The sequence below is a fragment of the Cyprinus carpio genome, chromosome B5 (assembly GCF_018340385.1).
Source record: "Cyprinus carpio isolate SPL01 chromosome B5, ASM1834038v1, whole genome shotgun sequence".
Classification (NCBI taxonomy): Eukaryota; Metazoa; Chordata; class Actinopteri; order Cypriniformes; family Cyprinidae; genus Cyprinus; species Cyprinus carpio.
This window is the reverse complement of record NC_056601.1, coordinates 14,441,319-14,464,229: the sequence shown is the minus strand read 5'-3', so window position 1 is coordinate 14,464,229 and position 22,911 is coordinate 14,441,319. Positions and strand designations below refer to the sequence as shown.

Here is a 22,911-nt window from a genome sequence, read left to right as displayed (position 1 = left end):
AGTGATGATAATATTAAAGCCAAAGCCCCTAGATCGCACTTTAATATATCATTATTAAGCAATCTGACTTTCATCAATTACCTAAAAGAACATATAAAGGAATTTCTTGAAATTAATACGAAATGTGATGTAGATCCTGAAATACGTTTCCAAAAAATAAAGTGTACGTTTTTTTCCAAAAAACGTTTTCCGTCAAAAAGCACCTGATTACGGAGACCTGCACATGACATGCAAGAAAAAATAAATAAATCGTGCGCACGATTTACTAATTCGTTCCCTCGATGTACTAAAATGTGCACCCGATTACTATTTCGTTCCCTCGTTTTGCTAAACTGTGCGAACAATTTAAAAATTCGTTCTCCCTATTTATAAGTCGTGTGCACGCTTTAGCAAATCGAGGGAACAAAATGGTATATCGTGCACACGATTTAGCCTACTATTTTTTTCCTGCATGCCATGTGCAGGGCTCCGTACCTGATGGAGTTTGAACTTCACATTAAACTGCTTCTGTTTCACACAAATGCCAGCACAGACGTTCATGTTTGGCTTAAGTCACCCTGAACTCGTGCATCGTCGGATACGAAGCTGTGCGGAAAGTTACAAAAAATGCCGTGCACACCGCCACGCAAAATGAGTTCGCGCCACTGATCTATATATGTTCTATATTATAGATCAGTGGTTTGCGCGCATTCAAAGCAAACTTCCGGCAACACCGCGATGACATCAAATTTTCCGTGCGCAACCAAGCGAACTTGCGGACGCGTCGAGTATAAATCAGCCTTTAGTCATATTTAGTGCCAGTTTATCAGAAAGTGTTTTTGTTCTCTCTTTATTCACAAATGTTTTAGGTGATATTGCAGTTTTGCACATAAGTAAATTTTGAATCTTTGAATGGAAGCATAGCTACGTCTTTCTGATTATCTCCCAGCTTTTTAACGGCCTACTTGACTCTAACACTAATAAACAACATGGATGAGTGTTCCAGAGCACTTAAACAAGATTAAATGTGAACACTTATGATACCAGTAGCCTAAGCTCAGGCCAATCTCTGTAATATTTAGCTGGACATTGAGCTGCACAGCCTCAACCCAAATTAACCTAATACAAAGCGCCACTCTCTCCTCCGCTCTCTCATGGACGGTAGAATGGATGCCACGCTTCAGTAGAACTTTGATAAAGCTCAGGACAAATCATTGACAAACACTGCAGTTGGTTACAGCTCAAGAAGTGTGGCAGGACTGCGTTTCATTCTTAAATCAAGCTTTTTCCTTCAGGCTAAAATTATGGGAGGAATCATTAGAGCTTGGGAGAATGGGTCTGCCATTGATGATACATATTCTATTCTCTGGCTTCAATTTTAAAATATTCACAACTATTATATTTATTTATTTTGCATTTCAGGTTTTACCAATGTGCAAAATATTCTGTGATTTTAATGGTGGTGCGGGCGCAGCTGTGATATCTACAGACCCCTCACATATCCTCTGCTCATTGTTATTTTGGCAGTTTAAACTTTGATGAACTTATTCCTGAGTTCAACTGTCTACTCCCAGAGCTGAGAATCAGAAATACAGAACATTGCCTCTGTGCCGTAAAACTCCCTCAAAAACACTGGTGATCTAGGGGCCAGTCCTCAGAGTCCCACCATTCTGTGGGTTTGCTGGCTGTCTTTGATTCACTCTGCCACGGTCGGCTCAGGCCACCAGGGTTTCAGAGGTAACCGGCTGTGCTGACAGCTTCTCCTCAAGGCATTTGCCATCAACTTACCATCTCACCCCTCGTCTGCAACATCAAACACACCTTCTAAAACACACACACACACAACTGAAACAACAACATCAAATGTCAATACCCCTGAGTGTGCTGCTGCTATCATGGCAGTTTAATTTATGGAGAACAACAGCTGCATTCAGCCTTTAGTAAGCTCATAGGAAAATAGGCAAACAGTTCAAAATCACATGACAATTAAGCAATATAACATGAGCTAGAGTGCTGTTGTTGTGATATTGTTATAAAAGGTTCCATAACAACAGTAGTGGTCTGTATCCTACAGTAACAAAGCTGATAAAGTTTACTTTTATGCATAACCCAGATGCATATAATGAAATATAATGGTCTTAAGTTTGGAAGATTTTGTAATGTTTTAAAAGAAGTCTCTTATGCTCACCAAGGCTGCAATTATTTGGAAGTCATCATATGCAAACACAGTAACAGCAATATTGTGAAATCTTATTTTTATTTAAATGAAATGTTTTATGTTTTAATACATTTTAAAATGTATTTTATTCCTGTGGTGGCAAAGCTGAATTTTCAGCAGCAATGATTCTGAGAAAACAATGAGAAGTCACTCTAAGGCAGATTTGGAGGTCAACTATTATCATTATTAGTGCTCAATTATTAATAATGGTTCTTATTATTATCAGTATTGAAAAGAGTTTCGGCAGCTTAATATTGCTGTAGGAATCATGAGCAATTTTTTTTTTTTTTTTTTTCAGAATTGAATAATGATGAATAGAAAGTTTCCATAAAAGTAATAATGGTTCTGTAGGATCATGTGACTTTGTAATGGCTGCTGACAATTCAGCTTTGACATAACTTGAATAAAGTACTTTTTACAATATATTAAAAAGATATTTTAAATTGTAATATTTCACAATATTACTGTTTTTACTGTATTTTCCCTTTGGTAAATGCACTTAAAACTTAAAAAAATTGACTAGTATACATGCCTATTTTAATTTTATTGTTTTACATGTCTTTCTTCATAATTGACATGCCTTTCTTTCTTTCCTTTCATTCTTTCTTTCTTTCCTAAAATATAAAGGCTCCTGTATTACTAAACTGACCAATCAGAAAATTAATGTATTTTGCTTCCATTCAAAATGAGGCTGAAAAGGGGAAGGTAGCTAAATTAAATTTGAAATGAGACTGAAACAACAGAACCATAAATCTACCATAATGAACGGGTGGATAATAGGACAGAGATCATCTTCACAGGTGAAATGATGTTAAATTTTTTATAACGGTCATTGTATAGGGCACAATGATTACTTCCATTGATTAGGCTAACTACTATATAACAAGCTTCTTTAGCCGTTACTGTCTATTTTTGCTCCGCAGACAGTTCCACACAAAGCCACAGCAGTGAATCAGTGTATTTGAAGGAATCGTGTGAATGAATGATTCAATGAAAAACTTATGAAGTCACTTTTCGCCACTAACTGGTGTATGGCTGTAACCTGTAGAAAAAGTTATTGACAAATCCCAAAGATTTACATCCAGACTGACTGTCTGTAACGGTGAAAAAGCGTAGTACTGTTGGACTTTGTCAGTACTTTGGAACGCAGACCTCGGCCAGTCACATTTGAAGACTAGAACTAACTGTTGTACAATATGCTAATCAAATTTTAATGGCATATTTATGAAATAACAAATAACAGTTTAGATTTTAGTACATGGTGTGCTATATAACATATCACTCTGTGATCCTGTCCATGGATGAAGTGGCATGTGAAAGGCCTGTGTAAGACAGAGTCTGAAGGACTGCTAGGGCCAGGCCCAGTCCTTCATTGCCAGACGTGAGCTTTCCTCTTAGTGAAGGGAGGGTGAGCATGTGCACTGGGGCCGCCCAAAACCTGGAACATTAAAACTTGCCATGGTGGCTCAGCTCAGCCATGAACCCTGAGCTAGTCTGGCAGCTTGGCTGCGAGGGAAGATCTGAAGCCTGGACAACTGGGCCTGCAGTCAGAGCCAGGGCTGGACTCACTGCCTTGCACTATGAACAGGTATCATCGATTACAAACACAATGTCCAAATCTCCAGAATTCTGCAGTGAGAGATACAGGCCACAGTGCAGATGATTTCAGCGTGGGCACAAACACATTAGAGGGACTATAGAAAACTAACTTCTTGATCTTTAACTTATTATATATATATTTTTTTTATTAGGAATATTTTGCATGCTCATTTCCCATATTTTTATAGTTACATTTCTTTATATTTACTTTCCTTTATCATCAGTTTAACAATCCCACAAGTTACTTAATCTTTAAAAATGCTAATAATTTTAATAGCAGTTAAATGTAATCTTCAGAAGATTTCAAAATAAATATCCATTTCTGATACAAAGGCTGTTATGTATAAATGCACTTAAGTTTTATATGTTTTATTTTGCATTTGACAAAATGTTAATATCTGCCATTTATCAATAATCAGCTAACAACAAATATTGGCTTATCAATATCAGATAGTTTTTAAATACCAGTGAATCCCTACTTTTAACTAAAGCAATTCCTTAACTTTCTGTACATGGAAAAGCAAAATTGCATAATTTATATGTACATTTCTTAAAAAAACATAATATGAAATGATGAAATGGCCTGAAAGCCTACAAAATCATACCTTTTCATACAAGCCAATACAATTTTTTCATCTCATACAAATGGGTTTTGATGAGAATGTGGGACTACATACTGTAATAAGTCTCATTCTCTGTATACCAAAGCAATGTTTCCCCCCTTGAAGATGCATCAGTCTCTCCTCCAGTTTACAGCAAAGCTGAATGAACACAAAGGCTGAAAGGTCTAAACGTTGAATAAGTGCAGGGAAAGTGAGGGTGAGTGAAAGATGTGTCCCTAGCACCAATTTCTCCTCTTGCCCAAATCTTCTCTCCTCTAGCACTCGCTAACTCGCTCTTGATTGTGCTGTGGGAGTTGCAGAAGGACATCAGTGCACTTGTCTGAGGCAATGAAGCTTTTTCCCCCCTCTTCCTCTCGCTCTCTCTGCACAGCCCTCGCTGTGTTTTTGGCAGTCGCAACTGACCATCATGAGCCGTGGTGCCAATTTTTGTGAAAACTGGCACATATGGCAGCTGAAGTGCCATATGCCATAACAGAATATTTTTGGCGGTTTCCTCCATTTGTATGATCACTGGATCCGATATAAAAGTGGCTCATTATTAATTATTCCGTTTACCATTTTGTACCCCTTTAAAAGAACCATTTTATGCAAGTGCAGCTCTGAGATACATATTAATAGGAGCATTTGGTCATTTACAAAGAGATTAAAGGAGATGGATTTGGGATTCTACCTGTGAGTCTTTTGTAAGCACTGCAAAAGCACCAGTGTGTACATGTTTATGAGAAAAAGTCCCTAATTCTGCTTGTATCCCTCTGCTCTAAACACTTGTATACCAAGACCGCTGCATTGTCTTCCTCTTTATTGGGTTTAGACTCCTTCCTTTTCCTCTTCTGCCCTCCATTGGAAAGACCATGTTAAGTCTTCAGAATGCTCAGTGCACAGCCCTAATCAACTTCTTTCTTTCTTTATTTATTATTTCTATTACATTTAAGTGACATAAATTGTAAATAATTTCTGGTTACTCTTTTTTAAGGTGTCTTTGTTACAGTATAATTATAAATTTAAGTACTGATATTAATAGCTAAACAACTTAATATAATGTTAGGGTTAGGATAAGGGTTTGGTTTAGGGTTACTTGCATGCAATTGTGCATAATTTATTGTTATTAGAATAGTAAGTACATGTAACATGTAACAAGGACACCTTAAAATAAAGTTTTTGCGACTTTTTGCATAATTTTTGATAAGCTAAATGCATAAAATGTACTTTGACTGACACTGCTAAGAAAATGAACAGTCAGGACTGAGCTTTGTAGTTTATATTGTGAAACAGTCTAAATCTGTGTTCTCTTGCCAATATGACAACGCCACAGCAGATGTAAACATTAATCAAAACACTGATAAATATGAGCCTTGTTCCTCCATCAGATGATCCCTATTGTTATCGTGACATGCCGTATATGTTGTCATCCTTAATCTCCGGCAAGAAAAGCAGCACAACAGCTGAATCACTACATTTAAAAAAACAGACCCTTTGTTAATTTTAATTGTACTCTGACTTGCATCTGTTTGGAATACGTTCATGTTTCTCTTTCTAGTTTCTGGTAATAAAATCATATCATTCTAGATTGGTGCGTGGCATGTCTGAATGTCCAGAATAGAGTTGTTCTTAATCCTTTAGAAGCTTGCAGTCCAAGATCACAATCTCTCCTTTTTCCTTCTTAAACACAGGATTATTTTCTTACAATCAGATAGACTTTTAATACAAAAGAATATATTAATCTCTTGTCCCTAGTTAATAATCAATAAAGTCTTTGTTAAAAAAAAAAAAAAAAAAGTTATTTACCATCAGGGTCATGTTGAGCTGACAACTGACATCAGAGTACTACAATTAGCCTCCGCACGAGGATGCCACAGAGAAATCTGCTCCGTGTTGCACTTTACACTGAGAAAGGCAGCTTGCCCCAGTAAAGCGCTGCTATTAACAGGGGCTATATGTTTTAGGACAATAAAGGAGGAGGAGGGGAGATTAATTCTGTCCACCGAACAGCCTCTGCCAGCCACCATGAACCTGCATTTCATGAGCTAAGCAGATGGCTACTGATTGAGCAAGCTTTCAGAACACTGTATGGGAAAAAGTGTCCTTATCATGCTTGGCTGGACAACTGTTTGGAGCAAGAGGAGATTTACGGTTAAGACTGTGTAAATCTTTATATGTCAAAGGCCTTAGCATTAAAAAAAAATAAAATAAAATAAAAAAAAAATAACTATTTTGTGCAGGAAAGGGTGGGAAAAGTCCCATAATTTGAAATGCATAATGTAAATTGCATTTAATATTTTATCTTTAATTAAAAAATATAAACGGTTATTATTATAGAAAAAAAAAAGACATCTTAAAAAAACTTTGTGCACAGCAAAAAGACTTCACCGTATCAATCTGAATTAGTTATACACAATGCACTGTTAATATTTTGTAATTTTCCATGAAGCTCTTAATTGGGAAAGAATAGTGTAACATTTCATTTCAGTTTAGTCCTCTCTTTAAAAAAGGATATTCTGAGTGTATAAAATCACTGTGAAATACATATTAAAACATACTGTATTATCATAATGGAAGATTATACTTGTGATATAAGACAATACTTGTTGATATTATGTCTAGTTAATGGCCCTGAAAGCCAGAGAGACCTCTTTAGTTATAGAAACTGTGTTCATTTCAAATACTGATTCATTAGAAATGAATTGAGATTATTTAAATTACAATATAGATTATTGTCTTTAATGCCTTGTTTTCATCACATACAAAAAAAAAGATGATTGTCGATGTTGTCCTCAACAAGAAGACAATATGCAGCATGCTAAATCAGAAACTGTTTTACACTATATTTATTTCAGTTTCTTCCTTTTTGAAAAACTTGATGTCATTTTAACTTTGCACTCAAGTAACCAGTCGCCTACTTGTGCTCAAGAATCAGCCACATCTTACAGAAGGCTATATGACAAATGTTGTTTTTTTTTTAATCGGCCAGCATCTGATCAGTTTACCTTCTCATTTACAAACTAAAAGATTTTAATTATTAATCTTATTATTCATAATTGCACTTTACTACTTTACAATTTTTACTTATTTCGCAAAAAGCTCCAAAACGCTCTTTTTTCTTCATTTATCTTCTGATAAGAGCTATTCTGGGGGTACAAGCCACAAGAAAGATGAATATGTCAGCAGAAGGTAGTCTAAATCTCTCGTCTATTTTGACGGTTTAATAATTCTCTCGATCAAGATTATGAGTTGGATGACATCCAAAAGAACTAAGTACGACCGTGTGACCTGTGAACCTACCCCCAACAGACCCCATAGAGAAATCTATTGATTTGTGGAGCTTATCAAATCTTTAGACTGATTAATGATTAAAACATTTCGCCATATCGGTTAAAACACAGCGGGACTATAGCGTACCGCCGCAATATGTTGAAGGAAACTCTGGTGTGTGCACTTGGCTGGCTGAATACTCACTGCTGTCTCCCACAGATGTTAATACAGACATCACAATCCAGTCGTGCTGAGGTCAGGTTGAGCATGCGGGGCTCTCGTGCTTCTCTCCTCTAGAGATGGAGCGCCACAGCAGGTGTGCACGCGACAAGCTTCCGCGCTTATGAGCCGGATCTCTGGCTGCAGCAAAGCGAAAGAGCGCCCCAGATGCAGATAAGTATCAACAGAACAGTTTGATAATCGCCAGTTGGCGAACCAGCACTGAGAAAAAAAGTAATGATAATTATAATACAACGGCATGATGTAGAGCGGAACTCGTTGCTAGTGGCGACATGTTGTCTACATTCAAAAGTCCAAGCGAAGACAGAAATCGTCCGCGATTTTAAGAAAGCTGTGGGACAAAGACACTCTGTGAACAGTTACTCAGTATCACATGGAAAAACTTTTTGTTGCCCATTTAGCTTATTGGCATGTTTGTAAATCAGCAGGTCTCAAAAGAAGTCATGAGCAGACAAAATTATTTTCCCTAACCATATAGTTAGGCTATAGGCTATGAAAATAATGAAAAATGCTGCATAAAAATCTTTTTACTGATGTTTTTAAATTGCAATGTTTAAAAAAACAGTACATGTAATTTTACTGTAATATACAATTTTAGATATGTTATTATAGCTAAGTAATTGGAAGGAGCATTCCTAAAATTCACTGCTAGAAACATCACATTTGTTTGGATTTTATTTTTGTAAAAGTTACTGGAGTTCAGGTGTTTTATATTTCATTGTATGTTGTTTAGTTGATTTTTTACTGCTTTATTTTGGCGTCACGTGTGTTGCCCTTGTGGTGTTTGTGTGGTTAAACTGCTGTCTTTGTTATTATTGGCCACAACAGAAGTCATCATGCCACCTTCCATTGTGCCACCTGTGCTATTATACATGTAGGTAACAGACTATAACAAAAAGATAGTCCAGACAGACTGATATATTAATGATATATATTTATGACCTGTAAAATATCAAAATGCCTTCCCGTGTGCATGTAACATCGCCACTGTATTTTTTACAGTAAAGTCTGCAATTACAACGTTCAGTTTTTGACCATAAATATAACAACACTGTACAGCATACGTTCAAAACAGCATAAGCACTATCTTTTGAATATAATTCCAACATTAAAACAGAAGATTATAGAATGTTCTTTGTTTTACAATGTATGAAAATATGAATTATGAAATATGCATCTGTTTTAGTGACTGCGGTGCACTTTATGTTTCAGCATAGATGCCCTGCATCTACTAGCTAACTGTCGGCGACCGAAGAGTTAAAGGGAGGAGACGAAGCGTGTCACGCCTCATTGGGCAGATTATGTGCAGCAAACAAAAAGTGTGTATGTGGGTGCCACTCAGTCAGTGTAGCGGCCCCATCTGCACGCCTCTCTGCGCTCGCGAGTCATAAGACGGTCGGCAACACTGTCACTTTCACCAGACGGGGAAATGTACTGACTGCACGGACTTCATCGGAGACGCTGATCACATACTTGAAGATATATTGACGGCAATTGTGAAAATTTGTGGATTATTTTATCCTAGTACCATGGTGAGTAATGATAATTTTGCAATAAAAACAGCCGGAGGCTAGTAATACACGGGGCTGTAGCCTATGCAGCACCCAAACAGCATCCTCGCAACCGTGTAGAAAGCTCGCAGATGGTAGACTAGAGAGGGAAACTGGCTACACATCAAAGTCATAAAGTTGGAATAACAACAAGCCCGCAGATAAAAGGCGCAATAAATTTTGGCCTGAAATAGGAGGTCAATGGGTTCGTCTCCTCTGTTTTAGAAATGCGCATATATTCATGGGTCTATTATAGTATTTAGTTGAAATGCATATTCATTGGGTCCTTTGTGTGATTCTCAGGAGTGAGACTGCGACCTCACAGCTACAAAAGGAGAGGATCGTGAAAGGAAGGGCAAAATTCACACCAAGGCTTGTTATGGATGAAGGGAACTTTAACCAATTGTGTCTTGATGATACATTCGAGAGCCGGACGTGTCTTTTTAAAATAGCCAAGCATCTTCATAATAAATAAATTGTCATTTAAACGCTTTGCAGAAATATGTTTTTCATATTTCCAGTTTCATTCTATTTTTATAGGCGCGTCAGGGTTCTAGCCTACTTTATTTGAGCGATAAATACGAAGTAGCATTAGATTAAATAAAATAAATAATAAATAAAAAAAAGGTCTGCTTTATAACCGCAGCCTGTACCACTCAGTTGAAAAACTGTAAACGATTTTGTAAATTTAATAGGCTACGTTTTTAATAAACGCGTCTGTTCGAGCTGCGTTTTACCTGCTTTGCAACTAACTGCAGTAACAACATTTCCCTCCACACTTGTCCTCGTGTGGATATCATTTTTTCACTTGATTTTACTTTCTGACCTCTTCAAAAAGCTGAGAAATCATGTAAAAACCCAGCAATATGCCTTACTGTTAGTAGCCTATTTGTTAAAACTATAACAAAACTATTAGAAACAGACATGAGCAATGTGGAATAGACCGTATATTAAATATTTCCACACCGTTTTTAAATACTACTAAAAACAAGTTACACGAGTGAACTGCAATTCACGCGTAACAAAATAGCTACGAGACATTCAGCTCATTTGTAAATGTGCATCAGGGGTTTGGAGAAGAAAAATAATTAACTCGCGTGCTGCCTTAATTAAAGTCTCAGAAGGAAAGTGGTGGATTATGGTAATAAGGAGACATACGTTCCTTCTTGTAGAATGGAGCTAAAGGTTAGCTGACGTGGAATCAGTGACTTTGACAGTGCTATTGAATCCATTCGATGTGGTCCTCGATGGTAAATTAGACCGAACGGTCTCATAAGGCCAGATTTTCATCCTTGTCAAAGGCATGTAAAATATTTCCGACAAGTGAAAGAAAAATCTGAAAATACGCACTGAAAGTTACTAATGTAATACTGTCACAGTCACGCTTTTAAATCGAAATAATGCAATGTAAGAAATAATCTTCTTTTCGATTACTTTCTCTGCTTGTTTACAGAATTAATAAAACTTAATTCAATTCTACGTTTATATTTTAGAATATAGGCTAGATTATATCTTAAATGACATACAATAGACTATATTACAGTTTCAAAAATAAAAACACTATAAAAAATGCCAACAATATATAGACCTAATTTAACAATCGAAGAAAAATAGCTTTTAAAAAACAAATAAGGCACGGGCCTAAGTATAAGACCGCGTGCTTGGAGATTTTATTAAAATGCTTTGTTCAGGAGATTCACTTTGAATTGCACATAAGAACTAGGAAAAATATTTAAAATAGAGAAATAGTGAGTTGTGCGCAGCTCTGTTTATTCACATGAATTCACTCACATTTTTGTCTTACAGCAAATGATGGAGGAATCCAGTTCGCAGAGACTGGGCTGGGATGGCGATGCGAAAGCGATGCAGCAGTGTTTAACGGATATATTTACCAGCGTGTACACCACCTGTGACATTCCAGAAAATGCCATTTTTGGTCCATGTGTTCTGAGTCACACTTCACTGTATGACAGCATCGCCTTTATCGCTCTCAAGTCCACAGACAAACGAACGGCGCCTTACATATTCAGGGTATGGTCACGCTTTATTTCACTTCCAACAAGTCGAGAGTTTGAAATGTGTAGCCTATTTATTTCAGCAATTTAGGCCTAACTCCAGTATATGTGTATATATATATATATTTCGTTTTTACAAATATGTAAAACTGTGGTAGAGGAAATTTATTCTTTTGAAATAATTACTGATAGGCTATGTATTTGCTGATGGTTCTAAGGTTTTAGCTAAATGTTTGAAATGTTTGCTGGATACAGGTGGACACCTCAGCTGCCAACAGTTCCTCAGAAGGCCTGATGTGGTTGAGGCTGGTTCAGTCGGCGAGAGACAGAGACGAACAGAACCTAGAGGCCTATGTGAAGAACGGCCAACTTTTCTACAGATCACTGAGGAGAATAGAGAAAGATGAAGAGATGCTGGTGTGGTATGGCAAGGATCTCATTGAGCTGCTGCTGCTGAGCTCAGGCAGAAATCAAGCCAAAAGTAAAGGTACACTTTGAAGATCTACATGTGATCTAATATTTTACATTTTTAAAAAATTAAAAATGGCAACTGTTTAAATATTCAGTAAATATAGTTTGATGAGTTTGCATAATATAGATTTGTCAGATATTTAAAAAATGCATGCACTTTATACAAAGTCAGTAATTATATATATAAAATAATATTTTTTCAAATTACGTTTTAATAAAATTAATCATTAGCATGCTATCATTATGTACCTGTTGAAGGACATATTTTCTAAAATGCCACTTTTCTTTTTCTCTAAACACCCCCCCCCCTCCCCCATCAATTATTTGATGCAGGAACGTCGCCCTTTTTGTGCCCAGACTGTAGCCAGCGTTTCCAGTTCGAATTTCCCTTTTTGGCTCATCTAAGATTCCGCTGCACTAAGAGATTACAAAGCATGGCTAGCCCAGAGGAGGAGGCCACGGATGCCAGTAACCAGGCTAGTCTACCTCCTGTCAGGTCCAGTCCTAAACTGGGCCGATCTGATGGCTTCTCCAATCCACAGGAAGGAAAGCCATCCACAGACTTTCATAATCTAGCTAGGGATTTGGAGAATAACAGAACCAGTCCACCGAGCAACAAAGAGGCGGAGATCCTGAGCGAGAACTCTGGAAAGCGCAAGTTCTCTGACATGGAGGACAGCAGGAACAGTGGATTATCTCAGCCTCCCAAGTCCAAAGAGGAGTTGGCCAACTCGGCGCAGCAGTACCGTGGAGCGTACGGTCTGGACGAGAGCAGACGGGCTTTCTCGCCCTCTGTTTCAGAGTCCACGGAAACCAAGAGGAGCGCCTTCACAGAGGTCAAGAAGTCAACTCAGAGCTTGAAGCACAGCAGTAAAAACTCCAGCTCCAATTCGGAGAACAAGGAGGCTGGCCGGCCCAGCAGCAATCCGGCTGAAAAGCACCTCAACATCAGACAGTTCTCAGCGAGACTCAGCCCCCACAGTCCCGAATGGAGACCTCATCAATTGGCAGCGCTTTCACTTCGGTGCCCCAGCAGGGTGGTGGAGGCTCGGAGAGAAAGAGTGCCTTTAGCCAGCCGTCTCGCACCTTCTCGCAGCTATCACCTCTTGTCATGGCACCCAAGCTTCTGCCGGCAGTTGACTGCCATCCTGCAGTGGGCAACACCGTCTCTTCCAATAGACTCTACCAAGCGGACCACCTCGCCGCGAAGCTCCAAGGCTCAGAACTAGGCAGCAACTGCCCCGTGCCGGGTGGCATTGCGAAACAGAACCCTTTCCTATACACCACAGCCTTCTGGCCCAAGACCTCAGGCCCCATCCAGCTGCAAATGCCCACTGCTCTCACGCTCCTGCCACCTTCGTTTACTTCCCTTTGTCTGCCTGCCCAGAACTGGTGTGCCAAATGCAATGCCTCCTTCCGCATGACCTCTGACCTGGTCTACCACATGCGCTCGCACCACAAAAAGGAGTATGCCATGGAACCACTTGTTAAAAGAAGGAGAGAAGAAAAGTTAAAGTGTCCAATCTGTAATGAGTCTTTCCGGGAGCGGCACCACCTTTCCCGGCACATGACCTCTCACAACTGAATTTTTGGGGATTTATTTATTTTTCTGTCTTTCCTTCCTCCTTTCTTTTTTTCTTGCATTTTTAATCAAAAGGGAATAAGGTTAATTTGGAGGAGCAATGCCAACACGTTTGCTCTCATTTTCAAAAGACATTACTGTTTAAATGGTTTGATTTCTTTAAATGTCATGTTTTGTGTATGAAAATGCATTTTGACTTAAAAACCTAAAATCTATTTATTATATGAAGCACTTATTATTTGAAAAAAGGGGACAATAATAATGTAAGTTTACCTTGAATTTTGTATATATTAATGTATAATGTATAGAAATCAATTCAGATGCAGATCATTTCATTGAGAGTTATTCAATGACATGTTATGTCTATATGCATAAGGATATCGAACATTGGGAACATGATGTTGAAGTGTATTTAAGAGTGCATGTAAATTATAGTTATTGGTATAAGATGCAGTCTATTCAAAATAATGTAAATACTTGTTTTGTTTGAATACAAAGTGTAATATTTTGTGTCTGTGAGAAATAGATTCAGTGTTTGAAATTTACTATTTGATAGTTTATCTAATCATGTTGAATGCTTTGACAATAAAATAGCTTTATTTTCAACTGATTGTGTGATTTATTATGCCTGACTAAAAAAATGATAATTATACGTTAAACCTCGCAATCGTGTGCATGTGTGATCTGATCCTCTTAATAGAGGACGCAGAGCAAAGCTTGGTACTGTATTTACAGTTGTCGATTGAGTTCCTTTTAAACAAGCGCCATAATTCAAATAAAAACTCTTATATTATCGCGTATACGCGATATTTGTCTTTGTCTTGGGTAAATTAGCGGTAATCTAATATGTCTTTATTATTCTAAAATTGCCTATACAATTCATCGACCATCGACTGTATTACGCGCACTAAGGAATTAGAGTAGTCGGGTTCGACACCCATAATTTTTGTGGGGAAATACACACACACACACACACCAGCAAAATGACAATTGTCTAATAAATAAATAAATAGACAATATGAATAGTCTACTATAATGTAGCCTAAATGAAACTCAGTGTTTACTTTAGTTTATTATAATAACAACAGCAACAACAGTTATCATTTTATTATTATTATTAACAACAATAACAACATTTCTACTTCGATGCATTCTCCTCACGTGAAAAGCAAGCACTGAATTCATATCTTAAAAAGTGAAACGCCTCCCAGAAACACGATTTCCACTGTGGTAAAGGTTATTTTAATTCTTAGACAATGAAAATAGCAAATTAAATAAATAAATAAACAAACGAACGAAAGACGGTTACTATCTTAAACATGCGCGCTCTTTATTTTCAAACGACTTGTTCTAGTGTCACAATAACATGCATTAAACGTGTTAATCGTTTGGTTTAATTCGCTGTTTGTGTTATTATAATCCTGTAAAGTGCGTGTTTCAGAAAATTAAGATAAAAGCAAATACTACTTGACTCCATTATTAGCTGCTATAAAAAAGTAAAACAGACTCTTAATAAACTACTGAAAAATTGACTCGGTTTAAAAAATAAAATGAAACAACAGCCTTTAATGTTGCGGAAAGGCTAACTATGTAGACAGGCCTAATGCATAAAAGAAAAAACACATACGCCCACTCATAGGCTAATTCAATTTATATAGGCTAATCTCGATTTAGACATTTACTACATATCATACAAGGCACAATTATAACAATAAAACCTTTGCATTGTCAATATATAGTCTACCTGTCCCAATCAACTGTGATTTACAATGATTGTTTTATAAGACAAAATCAGACAATAAAATACTATCACCATATGATTGTTTTCTTAGCTTTATATTACGTCTTTTTTTTCAAATAGAAATAAATATCAGAACTTGCATTGTGGCGCTTGAAACCAAGGAGCCGAGAGAGAGCTACAGGCAGTTAAATATAGCTCAACAGTGACACCAAGCTTTTATAATGAAAAATTCAACCAAATCAAGATTTTTAAAAATGAATTGTGATTGCCTGATTTTGTAGAGGCTCAGTCTGCCACCTAACGGTCGACACAGGTGTCAACAACGCCAAAGTTCATCCAGCTACTCATTTAGTTATTTTAATTATAAAATAACTAAATATAAAATAATTTAGTTAAAATAATTTAGATATTTTAATTAGTTGCTTTGTTTTTATTATGCATTTATAAAATAAAAAGTGATCTTCTGAGTAAGGTGGAAAAAATAAACTTATTGGACACACTGAACTTTGGTTCAATGTGATATCAATGTAATAATAAGTGGACCTAAAAATAAACCTTTCCCTATGAAAGAATTCAGTCCAGAATATGAGGTAATGAGCTGGGAGATGATGATAGTCACTTATACTTACAGAATATATTTATTGCCTGACCCATGTTTTGTGACTGGAGTCATCCGTCCTTTCATAAGCTCCGGTTACATTTGTCACAATATCACTCAGCACCTCTCGGTCAGGCTCAGTTTATACCCTTCTCACATGTGGCCAATGTGGTCACCCTTGGCTAACCTAGCTGGCCCGCTTCACCAGCTTTACGTGTGATTGTGTCCTATGGTGAACTGCTCTTCCCTGCATCTGTCTCTTCCCTTCATCCTCCTGTTATTCTCTAACATCTTGGCAATGGGGCCCTTGCATCAAAATAGATCTGTGTGAAACACACCGATCTCAAACAGTATGTATATGAGCATGGTATTTATAGATGATTCACACTAACGATGCAGTGACATCCGAGATCATGACAAGAAGCATGAGAAAGCCAAATCCATGATTTATAACTGCCGATTGACTGTTTGCGTTTCTCTGCAGAATATAACCAATAGAATAACCTGTGTAATTTTGCATATCGCTACTAATTGCTACTGTCGCTACAAATAATATATATATATTTTTTATTTTTATTATATTTTATGTAATATTTCAGTGTTTATTATAAATGATTTATCCATGCACAGCATAATTTTTTTTAATCATAATTCTTAATAAAAATCCTTAACTCTCCCCTCTTCATCCCATCTAGCAGCAATCTGTCACTCAACAGACATGAGATCCCAGCAATTTAGAAAACAATAACTATCCAACAATCCAAATAATTTCCAGTGGACACATTGGGCCTTTTTTCCTCTTTTGAGAAGCAGTTTCACTAAGATACGCATCACAACAGGGATGAAAAGATGACAGTCCATGCAAAAGATGAAGTTCCATGCAAACTTTAATACTTTAATAAGTGAGCCAGTGGTTTGATATGAGATGAAAGTTCATGAGTGGTTTGATACTTAGCATTGCATTGGACAACAGGGAATATTATGAATTATTAGACCAACCAGTTCCACAAGTAAATATGTAATTAACATCAATAATCTATATGTGTTTGTTTGAACCTCTAAATTGTCTTCAACAGTTGCCTGTTTATTCTGTGGATTGTGTTATTGCCTACCATTGGTTGCATATGAACAACAGGCTGCTTAAGTTATTTTAAAGCAGGACACATTCAGTCTTCCTCCGCGCTGACATGGACAAATTTACACTTAGCGTTCACTTCAAAGATGAACAGAGCCGCTTTATAGACATGCTTTTGCACTTAGCATGCTCTCTGTCCTCCTCAACTGCTTGTACCTGTCTTCTGTGCATCTGCCTCGCAAATTCTCAGCATTGCTGAGAGTAACAGACAGATCTGAGAGCAGGCAAGTATTTAAGCTGCACCTGTCCTTCCTCTTCAAACTTCTGTCCTTCATGGGTCATACAAAATTTTCAAGTAAAGAGAAACAGATTATAATTGATTTTAGGCATCTTCTGCTGACTCTCTTTTCTTGCTTAATTAGTATACCTTAAATATATGTTTTTTCTAGGCTATTTTTATTTTTTTATATATTAAAGGGATAGTTCACTCAAGAATGAAAACTCAAAATCCTGTGTAATTAATTTTCTTATGGGGAACACAAAAAATATTATATATTTTGAAAAGTTATTTTCTTCATGTATTGTAGGACAAAAACAGTTGAAACATTCTTCAAAAATATCTTCTTTTGTGTTTCACAATAAAAAGAAAATCAATAGCACGAGTAAATGACAGAAATTTCATTTTTGGGTGAACTATCCATATTAAGTCCATTTTAACTATTAAGTGGTTTCTTCCTACAAGAAAAAAAAGGATGTAGAACCAATTTTCACTCAGAAACGACTAGTAAACTTCACAAATAATTACAAAGAAATGGCAAGTCCCATTGTGAAATTTTCAATTTTAAAGTTTTAATGACTGATATAAATTTTTTTTCCTTATGAAATGTAATTTCTTATAATTTACAGTTCATGCCTGGTAAAAGAATGATATTAATGTGCTGAGAATGAGATTTCAGAGAATGGAGTTCTCATGTAACTGTATATTTGATGCTTATGGATCTGCACTTTTTTTAGATGTAGATTTATCTTTTGCATGCATATGAAATCAATGCAAAGTGCTCGTTCACATTCCATAGTTACAGTTATACTGAGCATGCAGGTGTCAGCAGCTCAGCCGCTAACAATGTCGGACACAGCTGTTGTTCGCTCTGCTAATGCAATGGGGTGAACTGCAATCGAACATAAATTATGCAGCTGCACAAAAGATGTACCAGTCATTCATGCACCGTTAATACAGACACCAGCACCATCACGTTGTCGTTGCTGGGTCATGCCAGGCCCTGATTTATAAGTCATCAACAGGAACAAGCTGTATGCTTTACTAAGGCGGTGTACAGGTCACACATTTTATCTTGACTACCACCAGGTTTGTTGTTGTTTCTTGCTCTGGGTCATTTGTCACAGTGCACAGGCTGCTGCTCTCAGAGAGAGGCCGCTTTAAGCACAGCGGTAAAATATAGGCCTTCGGAAATCCACTGTAAAACTATACGGAACTAATCTTTCAGCGCTGTGCAGGCATTTCGAGTGTCCAGCTCTGATTACTGCGCCTTGAGCCAAAGCAGTCAGGTAGGCCTGAAGGTGGATTTATGCTACGGGAAGTGCACAGGAAACTCCCTGTTGATTGGTGAGAGGGGGGAAATGGTGACTGTTTGTTGGTTTTACTAGATAGGAATAAGGACTAGAGAGGGGGGAGGATGGGAAGACTTGAAAAGATGCATTTCTCTAGTACACAAGAGGGATAGGACTTCACATCAGAGAGTCCAGCCATTTCTGTAGCCTCAACTATGACCTGAAGAAATGAAGCCTGGAGCAAAAACCTGACACTCAAAGGAAGATGCATAGAGCACAGAGAGAGATAGATGTAGATGATGTATTTGAAAAAAAGGCTGTTGTTGAACATAATAGGTTTTTCTGAAGCTAGGTGGTCAATGAAAAACAAACTCTCAGAGAGAGTTTCAGCTCACATCAATGCATACTGTTACAACAACAACAAAAAGGTATTTTTGTTCAGATTTCTTACTATATTATAATACAGAGTAACATCACAATGTTCGAAAGGATAAATTATGCATATGCAAGAATACACAATTTAGCTTCATTACTGACTCTCTTCTAGTATAATGCATATAAACAAATATCTGAGCAATTTAAATATTACATATTACAATCATTTATTATACTAATTTTGTACTTTATTATTTATTTAAAATGACAAATATGTAAAATACATTCAAAAATAAAATTTTAACATTTTACATTACTATAAGTAATGTAATACTTCAAATAATATGTGTAAAATTTATTTTACATATTTAAGAGAAACAATTAAGGTGGGGGTCATCTTGGCATATAAATAAATACATACATAAATAAATAAGTAAATACAAACGCACACACATTATATATCAAGTAGATTAAAATGTAATACCATTTTAAAATGTACATTATTGTGCATAAGAAATATTCATTGCAATTACACCAACTTCTTGAACAGCTTCTATTATTAAACTATTATAGAACTATTAGAAAAGTGAATTATGCATTTAATCATCCATAAGGAAATTACAGTACATAAAGGCAAATAACACTTACTGACACTTTATAAAAGTACATTGGTAACCTCTTTTTTACCTCTGACTGGAGTGTCTATCAAGGGGGAGGCAGAGTTTACCCTGTTCGTTTTTATCTTGCCAAATCTGTCAGTAGGTACTGATGGCTTTACACTGACAGCGATTTCATTGCTCACTGACAGGCAGCGCTGTCTGTAACAAGTGAACAGGTGCTTCTTTGTTCCTCACCAAATGCCCTCGGACACTTTGCGAAAACACAGCGCTGGCTTTCTCACAAATGAATAGGCTACTACTTTTTCCAAAGCAAATGTTTAGATCTATTACAGATTAAATGCTTGGCTGATCTGTGGGCTGTTTTGAAAAGACGTGTTTGAAATGCGTGGCCATTTTCACGTCGCCTCATGCTCCAACTCTTAGGAATTGGAGGAGGGAATAGGGTGAGAATCTCTGACCCTTAGAGTACAGCTCAAAAAAGGCTCTCTGGTTTGAGGAAACCTCTAGATTGAGAGCAAAAACCTTCTCTCCTGTTCCGCCTTGCTGTGGTGGAATGTTTCAGATGACTGTAGGCACGTTTGCAAAGGACTAAGGCTGAGAAAGTGGTTCAGGGGTCACAACACATACATAACTTGATTGTTATTTCAATAGTGAAATCTACAAGAATCATCAGAGAAACACCCTCAAGCAAATGGAAATTCCCTTGTCATGTCGTGACTTAAAAATAAATATCAGTGATTCCCAAATCAGCGGCTGTAAAAGGGCTTGTAAAATAACACTAATAACACATACAGGTAAATAGAAAACAGCTCTCTTTATCAGACTAAATATAGGAATAAATTGAAGGGAACACAAATCTTCCTCAATAATTGTTTTGCTTTCCATTGAAAATGTCAAAAAGATTCTTAAATCAAGGTACATTTACCTGAGGAGCAAAATGACATAAGTTGTTGTCTAGTTTTCTAAAATGTTTTTCAAAATGAAGTAGATTTATGATTAAAACAAGAACAAATGCCAGTGGGCTCAGAACTTAATTCATATTACTTCAACAGGAAAACGTTTTCACAACCCATTGACATTTTGTTTAGTTTTGCTTTATCCATAAACTCACAGAATTTTGTTCAGTTTCTCAGAAAACAAGATTTTGTATCTTTTTGCATCTCAAGTGTTTAGATATTTGTACTGGAAAACAACACAAAATAGAAAGGAAGATATCATTTTTTGCTGTGAATGCAACATTTAATGCCATGAAATAAATATTACATTTAAGACTTTCCACACCTAATAAGACATTTTTAAGACCTTAATGTGTGGAAAAGCAAATTAAGACTTTTAAAGACCTTTTAAAGAAACCCTGAAGGAATTTTAATTCTTTAAACGTAATTACCTTCCCAAATGCATTATGATGTATTTTTTCCTATTTGCACATATGTATAAACTTCCACAATATATGATAAAACAGAAAGTCATACAATTCACATAAAATTTACTGTACATTTGATACAGCTTCTAAAAGCATCATCTATCAAGGAGGAGACTCCATAATGACAGTACAACAATATTGCCAAAGCTTGTGAGCTATCAGCCAACAGACAAAATTATTGAGCATAATCTTTAAGTGGGCCAAACAGTCCCAACACTGTCCAGATGCTGTCATTCATGGCAGTACCTGAAAACTCATCTCCTCCCCTGTTACTCAAAAGCTTAATTCACAGATAATGATCACTTGTGCCAAAACAATAACAAATGATTCTTCCCCAAGAGAGAAAATCCTGCATGATACTACAAAGTTGTTAAAAGCCAGGATCATTGATGAATCCATCAGGCTCATCAGTGTTTATACTCATCTGGGGTATTACCTCACTGCAGTTACTGGAGGGTCCAACACAAACAAATGTCCTTTAAAATTTGGGAGGTAAACGGTTCTGCACTGTTTACATTAAAGTGATCAATCCGTGTTGTGCAGCAAGTGAAACAGACATCACAGACCTCCATGTCTCAGCAATTCATCTAGTGATTAAGATCGTAAAGTGTTCAGGACACATTCCTTTCAAATTACTGAAGGCTGCCATTGCATCTTAAAGGTAACTTAAGATGCTGTGAGCAAAATCTACAAATGCTCTAGGATCATGCAAATTCATGCATCTAAGCCATTAAGAGCATATAGCATGCATATTTATATGAGCCTTGCCATCTATAAAACAAATTGTTTGACAAGTTCACAATAGCTTTGAATGCTAAAATATTCATGAATACACATTAAATAGCACTATTTATGTTATGTATGTGAGGATTTATAAACCTCAAAGATCTTGTGATCCATTTGTAGCCTATATGTATAAAGACTTCCTGTCCAGGTTTTGTACAGACATGTTGCAGTTAATCAAGAAATTCATATGTTTCAGACATTTAAAAAAAAAAAAAAAAAAAAAAAAAAACATGAAATTCCCACTGTGCTGTCCTTTAAGCAGACAATGTGTAGTGCTGCTTTTCGCTCTGCAGGTAGCTGTACTGAAACAACTGGCCTGGACACTACTATTGTTTAATTTAATAGAGAGATAATAAGGGGAAAAAACGAAGAGGTTTTCAAAGGTCCTAATGAAACTGTAACACACTGGTTATTTAAATTTTATAATTCTGTGTTGTCATTAACATGTGCTACAAATTAATCCATGTAACACAGTTTATCTTATGGTGAGTCACAAATTGCCACAATTTTACCTGTCAGTAGTTTTTAAAATAGCAACATTTCCACTTTGAAATGGATAAAGGATGATCACAATGATAATGTATTGTCACTAAATGTATTTCACTGCATCACTCACTGCCCATGTCCTCACTTTATGCAAATTAAAATAGGCTATATATGTTATATGTAAGAAAACAAATAAAATTCTCTAAAAGAAACATTAATATTATGTTCTGACTAATAGAAGACAAACAGGGAAAAAAAAGGAATAATCCTATTTTAACAAGATTTCACAGCTGCACGTGTCAACGCTAGATATGAATGAATACATCTAATATGAAAGTCAGTCTTCATCCCGAAGGTCCTCTTTCCAAAAAGAATTGTATAGTTTGTATATTTTAAGTTTTGTTGCTTTCTTGTCCCAGAAGAAGTCAGTGCTGAAAACTTCCAACAATAATGCAACTGTCTGTGTGATAGACGCGTTCACGCTCGTGCGCGAGGATGAGCAAAAGTACAGCGCTACCTGAGGACCTCTACGCATTAGATAGACAGCTTAGAGAACAGCTTCTCTTTCAGTCATAAATAATTTGTTTGTCCACCCATTTGTATATATGTTTCCTCGTGCGTAAAATGCTTAAGGAGTCTGTATTTGGTCCCTTTACGTGACGCTCTTTTCTCTGATTAGTTTTTTCCCAGAAAAACTTAGAGCCTCAAACAT

The 22,911-nt window shown here is 36.6% G+C and overlaps 1 protein-coding gene across 1 annotated transcript; it reads left to right on the top strand.

The window, feature by feature from the left end:
- The first annotated feature begins 9,155 nt into the window (after positions 1 to 9,155).
- Positions 9,156 to 14,132, top strand: LOC109090785 (PR domain zinc finger protein 8-like). Its single transcript, XM_042724540.1, is given in 5 exon segments — positions 9,156 to 9,440; positions 11,265 to 11,489; positions 11,729 to 11,960; positions 12,278 to 12,898; positions 12,901 to 14,132. Coding segments are annotated over 5 exon segments (1,710 nt in total). The 5' UTR covers positions 9,156 to 9,437; the 3' UTR covers positions 13,530 to 14,132.
- The last annotated feature ends 8,779 nt before the right edge of the window (positions 14,133 to 22,911 follow it).